This window comes from Watersipora subatra, chromosome 5 (genome assembly GCF_963576615.1).
Source record: "Watersipora subatra chromosome 5, tzWatSuba1.1, whole genome shotgun sequence".
In the NCBI taxonomy this organism is placed as follows: Eukaryota; Metazoa; Bryozoa; class Gymnolaemata; order Cheilostomatida; family Watersiporidae; genus Watersipora; species Watersipora subatra.
In genome coordinates this window covers 6,805,474-6,816,251 of record NC_088712.1, presented here as the reverse complement: position 1 = coordinate 6,816,251, position 10,778 = coordinate 6,805,474, and the positions used below count along the sequence as shown (strand labels likewise).

Below are 10,778 nucleotides of genomic sequence, written 5' to 3'. Positions count from 1 at the left end.
TTGTCTATCTAAAATTCAATCAACACAGACAGCAAAGGGATTGGTATGTTGGGCACAATGACTTTCTTATTATTATAGTCGGTAGTAGGGGACAAAATGTTAAAACATTCAGTATAGCTTTAAAATTTAGTAAACACATTTTTGTAATAAACCATAACAAATAGACAATGTTTTAATACCATGTTATATTGCTTTTTAATTCAATGTTAACACTACATACATACTTTCAACAAGTTTCATACATGATCTCAAACATCAACATTACATAACATTCGCAGCCTTATTTTGAATTGATTTATTGGTTGATGAAAGTATATAGATACTTTTCTAAAAAAAACGAAAAACATGACACACAAAGATGATCAATATTAAAATCCCTTATACATGTATGTATAGAATGGTATTTATATATTAGTCCAAATCTGTAAATTAAACACTTGAAATAAAAAACTACTTTTAAAAAACTATATTTAATATTATATCTTCAGCTTTGGTTTCATCTTTAGCTATCATGTTAGATTCATTGTTATCATCTGTGCTTTTTGACATTTCACTTTTGATAAAAATCTATCCAATGAAGTCTGTTTCTGACGACTCCTCAGAATTTCTTTAAAAGAGCTCAAGCCCCTTTATTAACATTGTCTATATCACGGCCTGTGGGAACCTTTTCTGGATGTTTATTTTCAATGTACCTAGTAAGGTTTTCATACCAACTTATAGTTCATTGATTTCTGTCCATGTGGGCTTTTCTGTATCTTCTATCTGTATTTCTATTTCTATCTTCTATTTCTGTTCAATTGTAAAATTTTATTCGTATTTGAAATATTTTATTTGTACACTCAAGTTCGTAATAAATTATAATATATCTATACATGAAATAAAATATATAATTTAATCATGTTTGCTACAGCGATATCAATGAGTTGTTGTCGATGAAGGGGTCTAGGTTGACTGGTTGCTTCTCTGCCAATATTCCTGCCTTGATGAATAATATTACTTGTCCCTAGTTTTGGTAATCGGAGTGGGTTGTTTCATTCTCAATCTGCAGTAGACACAAAAAAGAATAAATATTAATGAGTGTTGAGGAAGTACAAAAACAATAGCTGAAGTATTTGATGAAAGCGATCAGTTTTAAAACAAAAGAATTAACTAATGCAGTTGATTATGGAAAACCGTATCTGCACTGCAAGTCAAATACATGTACATACCATAATGTCCAGATCAGAATCATGATCGTCCTTGACTTCGGTATTAGAGATTGATGGAGTTGGACTAGGAGAGCTATTTTGCGCTGCTGAAGCCATGCTGAATAACTTGTAAAAACATTGAATAATTTTGTGAAGTTTGACACAATGGGAATAAAGCTCGAAGTCTGGCGATGATTTTAAAGAAGTTTTGGAACTCGGCTACGTTTAGTACTTCTGCCTAGAGGCTATTTTCACGATGACACCATTCTGCATATGTTGTGACAACCTCGAATAATTTTGTAAATAAATGTGATGCAGTGGCAATGGTGTTAGCTCAAAGCTCAGGCAATGATTTTAAAAATGTTGTTGATTTCAATTACGTTTAGTATTTACATTAAAAACTAGGCCAGCGACTAGTTTTCAATTTGATTCAGTAGTTATTCTCTCTTGTGATTAAAAATAGAACTAATTATTCACTGAATTTAATAATTCGCGGACTGACTGTTCGCGAAATCACAAATTTTTATGACCAACGAATGTTTTCATCCTGTAGGGTTAAAGGTGTTTTGTTAGGTTAAAATTAATGTCACAAGCGCAAAGGTCATGACTACTGAAGTGACAAGCTTCATTTCGGCATTTTCAAGTCAGGTTTAATGGCAAGGATCAACGATTCAAAAAAATCTTTTCAGCTACATCTTAAAAAAATGCTATGGACATGTTTTAATTTAGCAAATAAGAATGTTTCTCATGAAAAATATATTTTGTATATGCACAGAATTTCAACTTTCTGCTGGTAGATTTGGCACACTGCCAAAATAACTTTTAGGCTTAACATGTCAGGAGCTATCTCTGTGAATTAGTCCATTGATTTGAATCATACTCTCTTTGTCAGGCCATCAGGTTTTGTCAATTTTAATCTTGAAACATTTTAGCCATAAGACTTCCTCTAATATAAAAAACGACTAAAATGGAAAAATAATGCTGATACTTTCTAGGAAAACGTTTAAAATTCTGTTTAAGTTTGTCCGCGAGGAAGGGAAACTATTTCTACAACAACCCCTTAGTGCTAACATTGTTGGGAGACCAGCAGTAGACGTGAGTCAATAAATACTGATGACTTCAAAATAATAAATACAGATGTTTGTAGAATGGCTGATGATTGAAATATGTAGAAATACAATAACAAAGGTTTTTTCTAATCTTCATTGTATTGAATATAATAACATACTCAGTTAATGAACTAGTAATATGAAATTAGACTTAATATATACAACAACATAATATTTGTGTTTTGATTGTGTTAGTTGATATGAAACAGGAAGTACTAAAAACAACAAACAAATAGGTAAATAATTAAAATGAAGTTATTGTTGATAAAGCTAGTACAATGTCAAATTGACATATAATATAATTTAATGAACTTGTGTACTAATATCAACACTATGTCAGCTTATTGCAAGGCAGCCAAGCCATATTCAACATATTTAGTCAACAGGAAGCATTATCTTGTAAAGTTTCCACTGTTAATAATCTTAGATCACTGTTCTTAAAGCTTAAAGAGCTTCATGATGAGCATTAAAAGTTGTCAAAACAAATATTATTATTAATTGATTTGTTGAAATATTAGATCAAAAATCCAAGAATCTTATAAAATGCAAATTTTCTTCATGAACTAACCAATCATAATGAGCAAAGTAAAGGCAAAGGGAGACAACTAATGATGACGGAAACATTGAGCTTTGTTGCGTACAGCAAATCAGTGTTTTTACTGAGGGGCCAACCATTACATCGAAACCATTCCCAAGATGGGTAGATCCATCTAACTTATGTAGAGTAGCTAATAGTTTATAATAAGCAAGAAGGCAGCAACTCAGACTGATGAAGCAGGAGCTATGGTTGTAACTGGAAGACTGCTATGTTCTTACTAAGGTGGTTAGCTACAATTAGTCTGTCTCCAGAGATGTCCATGTCATACACACAACCACTCTCAATAGTGCTGTCAGTCAGCTCTGAGACCACCTCACCTACAATATAATCCAAAAGTCTCAGCATACCCTTGAGTTTAATATTCTTTAATATAATTTATATGAAGGTTTATACTGTACTCTTCCGTTATTTAGCAAAAAAGCTAGTCGAAGAGTTATCCTTCCTCAAATAAAACAATATCAACTACTGCGCTGCCATAGAACTGCACCAATGCTCCTCACAGCTAATTAGTTGAGGTGTCTTGAAAGACTGCTCGGAAACTTTTACAGTGATGTTTCCATCAAATTCTAAGGCTACATCTGCAACCCAAACTCCAAACTAACCCAAACAACTCCGACAAGTTTTATTCTCAATTTCATTATGTGCGTTAGAAATATTATTAAATTTTTATTCATGATGAGCTTTACATTTCAAAAGTATTGCTTCCTCAGCTATGCCCTACCTTAAAGAGTTATGTTTACACTGAGCTGAGAGTACGCCCCTAAAACTAATGGTTGGAGAGCAAGCCTCAGCTCCCTGGACATGTTGCCCTTTCAGGGGCGTATCTTACAGAATACAAATAGACTGAGTACCACCTGTACTGCTTATGAGCTCAGTGCGAATAACTAGTTCCTCAAATTAAGCTATATCTTACAGTCACAGAAAGTTGGCATGATGCCAAATACCAGCTATTAGCGGAGCCAATGACAGAGTGTAAAAAGCTTGATGGAAACAATATTTGTGACCTGCAATTCAAGACTAACTGATATGGGTTAGCAAGCAAGTATAAAATCTTCATTGACAACATAAAATTAATTGGTTTATAAAAATATGTGAATTACATATAGAAGATTACACCTAGCTTATTGTACTTAAACAAGCTGCCAGACACAGTGTACTTGTCTAAAATTGAATTTAAATTTTACAGAGCGACTGAATAGAAATTATTTTAGTTTATTCATAGTTATATTTTATAGTTCATAGTTTATTTTGCTTATAGTAGCATAAGAAAACCACTGCTCTCTTTTTACCTTAGCATCATAAGCAATAATAGATTGAAAAGCAATTTCTACATTAAGAAGCTAAACCTATAAATATTTTTAATTTGTCTCATAGAAAGTATGTCCCTCCATACCTTAGGATTACATTGTAAGTGTCTCTAATTTCCTATCTAGTAGCAGGACTGTCCGTAGTTTTATGTACAACTTTGAGACCTGATGATAGCACAGGCTATCATTCCAATAAATTATATGATATTCAGTTGATCAGTGACAGAATACTGAGCGTGCAGACAAATCCAACATAATTGGCTAATTAAGGGGAAATAGTGAAAATTATACAGCTACTCTGAATTATAAGCTGACACTAAGTCTATAGCAAGTAGACTATCAGAGCTCTCTATTAATATGTATAGTGTTTAATCTCCCTATGAGAAGTGGACAGGGTAGCATTACATGGGTTTACATCAACACTATGTATCTACTAGTATATCTATCAATTACTAGATTGTACAGCACATTTGTCAGCACAACTGCTCGCACATATTCTGTATATCATTTATTAGTAAACCAACCAGTTGAGCTATCCAGAATTCTCACAGTGCTGCTGTTGTATGCTGCCACCAAGACATATTTCTCTCCATAGCATGCTACTCCTTGTGGATGAGGCACATCTTTACAAGTCCAAAGCAGCTGACCATGAGAGATGTCTATCAAGCAGACTTGAGATGAGCCATGATCAGACACAACAACCTTGTTTGATCCTGCAACACAGAGTGAGACCCAATTTTGGCTAAGCTGAGGACAATAAATGTCTTTGAGTTTATTCCCTGTCAGTGAGTAGATGATGAGAAGCTTGTTATTTCTGTCTGGGGCAACTACTTTATCACAAGTGATGGCTAGGCCTGTGATGTAGGTGACATTACAGTCATTGTGAGTCCAGGAAGTGACTTGCTTTCCCTGCTGATCATGTACATACATGGTCCAAGGATTACCATACACTGCTGTATATAGTCTGTCCTTGTAGACCTCCATTGCTCTAGGGTAGTTGTTGAATGTGATGAATGAGCCTTTTACTTGGTAGTTGTTGTCAATAGTAGCTACTGCTTTATTATCCATTCCAGTTAATATTTGAGAGTTCCAGACTCTTGTTGAAAAAGGATATGATGGTAAAGAGAGTGTGTGAAGGAGTTTGAGGGACTTTGGAAGAGGTTTAGAAGGTCGAAGCTTGAGTTGTTTATCGATCAGGAACCCATCAGTGGAGACAACTTCTAGCATTATCTCACAGCTACCACCTAAGAATAATGGAAAAGTGCGTTGTGAAATGCATGCAAGAAATAATAATTGAGTGTGAACACTAATAGTGGATATGAAGATGCTACTCAAGTGAACACTCTGATTGCACTGTCACAAATGTATTTATAGAAAGTTTGTAGAAACTTTTTTGTTATTTATAACCTGCTTCTAAAAGTGTCTATGCAAAAGATTGTGTAAATTTTTTATTGTTTTGAATAATTTTTTGCTTAAACGTAATTGAAAATAATAGTTTTTTCAATTATATTTATTTATTAGTTTAATCAGAAAAAAATAATTTGAAAACCACTCATTCGTAATTTATTTGCATTATTTTACCTACCCTGATGCTTCAATAAATTCACATTAATTACAAGGCAGCATGGCATTCATGTATTATTGCCATCTATAAGGCTGGGTATAGAAACATATGGAGTATGACAGCTAATCAGCAGAGGGTAATTTTACTACCAGAGTTATGTATATGAGTCTATCACTGATATGGTAATGATACAGTTTCCATGTATAAGGAAAGCCTCTTTAGCATATTTCTTATCAAATCAATAAAAGTTGAAACTCATGGATTTGTTGAACATTTATATTAGACTGTCAACATTGTTTTATATATCATAAAGTCTTAGTGGTTGTATAAAGATTATGATAAATATAGTGTGTATCACTGAATTCAGGTTTCCTTCTTTTAAATAAGTCTAAATTAATGCAGATCCATACAATGTCTTATACCCCATTAATACAGACTATCCCAACTAACAACAATATTCCTGGGATGTTATGTAATGTTATCGTAAAATAACATAGAAAGCAAACAATTTTGTAATGTTCTACAAACGTTATCTGATGATCATTATAGTATTATGTTTCAGCGATGTCACAGGATTATTGTGCAGAATGTTGTGCAAAAATCTTATCATAACGTTCAGTGAAATAAAACAGTAATAAACTTTGCTAATGTTATTATAAAATTGCTAGAAAACATTTACATAACATTGTTAGAGAACATTAATATCGAATGTTCCAGGAATGTTACTACGGATTGTTTCAGTGTAAACATCCACACAACATTTTAAAGTAACATTTCAGGAACAAGGCATTCAATAACAATGTTCTTTAACACGTTATGATAACATTAGCAAAATTTATTTCTGCAGCGTTCTAGCTAGAATGTTAACAAAACACACAATTTTTTGAAGTGGTCTTCCATTGATAATGAAAAAAATATTTAAAATGGAGCAAATTAGGCTTTATATGTTTTTCATTACATTTACAAACAAATACAAATAGAAAAAGAAGTGAGAATAAGAAAAATAAAGGCCATAACAGATTTTAATTTTCACACTTCACAAAAATGATGAGGTTCCAATACAACTTGTTATAACATTGTTATCTCAAAGGCAAGAAATCCATACAGTACATACTGGGCATATTAAATTGTGACAATATATTTTTTGGAAAATCCTAATTACTAAACATACTAAAGTTTCTGTAGGTAAATATAGTTACTAAAGCTAAAATATTATATTGAAACCAATTTTAATATGTACAGTATGTATATTCAATTTTCATCATTCTTACAAAGGGGTGTTTGCATTAAATATTTACTTTGGGTTTTTTACTGCCCTCCATGCAAAACCTTTGCCTTGGTATGCCAACACTGGAACAAATTAAAACTATACGGTAAGGGTCCGCGCTAATATATTAGAGTCGCAAGTAGTGGATGCTTTGTTATGACAAGTCAGTGTGATAAAAACTTCACAACCGATTAGATGGCCATAATTTCATTTTGTTCTATATATTTTGTGTTACTTTATCATGCCGTATAATAATACTGAAGTATTATATAAAAATTTGAAATATAGGTATAAAAATCAAATGTAGTTGGCTGAAAAAAACAGAACATGCAACCATAATTATGTGAATTTACATTTAAAATTTTAATGATCATTATAGCTTAACTAAGATTTGCGGGCTAAGATATGATCAGTGCATAATCTTAATATTGTGAATACAGTATAGGAATGTTTAAAAATGTCCAGCATTTACATCCCATCACTGATCTAAGAGTAACCTTCCTGGGATGTTAGCTAATAACTGCAATATTGAAGGGAATGTTATGCGAGATCGTTTGCTGAACATTTCAACAACGTATTTCCCACAACATTGCTGCGACGCTAAAATGTGTCTACAAATAATTTTGTGAAAATGTCACGATGAAACAGCTCAAGGACTTTTCGGAACATTCCTGGAACTTTCTGGGAAGGTAAAATAGTTAGTTACAATATGGTACATGTCATAGAGAGCATCGCTAGCTATGAAAAGGCAGTTTTCAATTGAAACTAAAATAATGTGAGGTGATTTTTTGGTTTTTTTTAATTATGGTCAACTAACCTTGACAACAATTTAACTAATTATGATGCAGTAATCATCTTTCCTGACTTGCAATCATTTGTCATCATGATATTGTAGTTTTCATAACAACGGGACACTGATGTGTGAAAAACTTTGCTAGAAAGCAATATACCACAGCGTGCCTTTGAATTACTCTGACCTGTTATACAAATTCTTTGCCCACGGTGTAGAAGACGATGAATTTTTGGCTGTACAATGTTCAATATTACTCAAGCTGATATTATTAGTTATAGTGAAACCGCCAACGGATAAATGACACAATTTTAGCAATAAATAAATTGAATTTCAGCAAAACATTTAAAAAACGTACTAAAGTTTAGTTTTTAGTACGTGTTTGGTAAGCTAGATTAATTTATGGTAAACTCAACCTATATGCTATACGACTACGATAAAGGTGAAAACTGCATACAGTATATGCACAGGAAATATTACATTGTAACGATACACTTTTTGGCCAATGTTAACTACTAAACACACTAAAGTTAGTGTAGGTAACTAAGGTTACTAAGGCTGAAATATTATTTTAAAACCAATTTCAATATGTACAGTACGTATATTTAATTTTCATGATTTTTACAAAAGGATGTTTGCATTAAATACTTACTTTGGGTTTTTATTGCCCTCAATACAAAATTTTTGCCTTGGTATGCCAACACTGCAACAAATTTAGACTATATGGGTTGTGATCTCAGAAAACCACAGGTGATTCGCAAATGATGAAGTTGCGTTATCTGACTTTGAAGCTGCCAAAACTGAATTTATAAAGTTGGCAACAATTTTTTGTGACACGTGCTCCCGAACCATTCAAAGAAAGATATTTCTAAACCTGAAGTCAGTTTAGCCAATAGACATCTTCAACCCTCCGAAAAACCCTAAAACCGTTCCTACGCTAAACAGGAAGTACTGAAAATTGGCGTTCGATAAAAGTAATTGATTCTTTTTTGCTAGTTTTAAAGATAACTCTGACGTTTTGGATAACTTAAATGAGTGTTTTGATATTCCAACGGATGTCAAAAGCAGTAAAAGAAAAAGAAATTACGATGATATTTTCCTAACGATTCCTATAAATTTAATATAAGACTTAATTATAAGAATTATTGTTCGTTTTTAGAAGATTATTATAAGTTTTAATGAAAAGAATAATTATTCGATTTTACAAGATTGGAAGATATAGTGTCCGATAGTGTACAATATCTTACTGCTATTATTTTTCTTAAGATTTTGTTGCTGGTGCTAAGGCTGCGCCAAAAATCGCGATACTGCTGAGCCGTTTTATTATCTGCAAAATTAGGAATAAGTAATGCATTTTCTGTAAAAAATAAAACTATTTCTATGAAAACCAGCTAAAATCTGTGTAGATTTTTAAATTCAGGATATATTTTTCCATATGAATCTAGAAATCTATATAAATATCACATATTCTTAATATTGGATGCCATCACATTTTGAATTGTGAGCAAAATTGTGCATCAGTTTTCGTTTCTCAAACCTTAACACCAGTTTTCTCAGAACAATTATTTCGCACTAATGGTGAACGTGCATTCAGTTTATTGACCATATTGAAAATTTTCTCGTTCTGCTAGTGTAGATAATTCCAAATCTCACACACTCGATTAACCATGGTTTCTGAGATAATGACCCATATGGTAAGGGTCCACTTTATAAACATAGGGGCACAAGTAGTTCATGACAGGTATATAAAGCTCACTTAAACCATGTTGTGTGACAGCATGAGCAAAAACACATAATCAAACATTTTGGACCGTTTAATCATCTTCATTCAGCCACTAAATAATATTTAATTTGTAATAACGGTAGTAACTTGTTTGTTGCACAAAATAGACCAACGAACAACATATATCGTGGTTTGTTAGATCATTATACTTTAGGTTAATTATAAATAACATAGTATATTATTATGCAATAAGTATAATATATAGTAGCACAGTGTAAGATAATCCCATGTTAAACACAAAAGTGTAACTGAGTGATACCATTGATACCTTTATAAAGGTAATAATACAAGTTGATAGTATGGGATAATAACATAAAAGGCTAGTAATATATAATATTCAGTAACATATTTTTGTGCATTTATAGTTTAGCACAACAAAGGGTAGTACAACTTATAATAATGTAATACAAAATAATAAAAAAATGCAATATAATACAAAAACAACATAACATAATTTAATACTAAAATATTACAAAGTTTACTGAACAAAGTCATTATTGTTTTGGATAGATTTTGTGTGTTAATTTCACATATTAGGTCGTGTATCTATGGGACTGGGTATGTTCAGGTTTATGTGTGGTGTTCACTCATTAATATTATTGTTTATTTTTTCAAAATTCAACTTTATCTGATACAAAATGCTACTGTTGACATCGGAAACCATGTTTTTGTACTATATGGAAAGACTTATTCACAATGGAACTCTTTGATACCTGTCCTTACTGACTGATTAGCTCAGCAGCACTTTTACCCTTGTGACTTGGTTTGTGGAGATCACCATTTGGATCTACTTAAACTCATGGCATACCATGAGCCGGGTAGTGTGGATCAGAACTGTGTTTATGTATAGCCAGGAGCCTTGCGGTGCTCCTTTATAAGGCTTCATACAAAACACTTCTGATTTGTGTAGTTAATAAAGTAGACTATTATTCCTAGACTTTAACAAACTGGAAAAATACTCTGTGCACAGAAAAAATTTACACAGCCAACTGTACTTAGTTTAATCTTGCAAAAACGCGATTATTCATATATTTTATTTGCCTTCTCAGACTCATTACAGCTTTAGAGGTTTCACATTAGAATTTTGATGATTATTATCTATTGGGTAGTGCTACTAGTGATAATACTTTAATTATTTTTCTTAGAAAACAAAAACAGCAAAAATGAGATAGA

The 10,778-nt window shown here is 32.2% G+C and overlaps 1 protein-coding gene across 1 annotated transcript in view; it reads right to left on the bottom strand.

Moving 5' to 3' along the window:
- Positions 1 to 2,434: 2,434 nt before the first annotated feature.
- The window catches only part of LOC137396257 (uncharacterized), a 396,156-nt gene continuing 387,812 nt past the window's right edge, over positions 2,435 to 10,778 (bottom strand). Inside the window, exons 7-9 of the mRNA XM_068082445.1 lie at positions 5,146 to 5,445; positions 4,726 to 4,914; positions 2,435 to 3,211 (exon numbers count right to left, since the gene is read on the bottom strand). Coding sequence (XP_067938546.1) covers positions 3,078 to 3,211; positions 4,726 to 4,914; positions 5,146 to 5,445 — 623 coding nt within the window. The 3' untranslated portion in view covers positions 2,435 to 3,077. The remainder of the gene's footprint in view (positions 3,212 to 4,725; positions 4,915 to 5,145; positions 5,446 to 10,778) is intronic.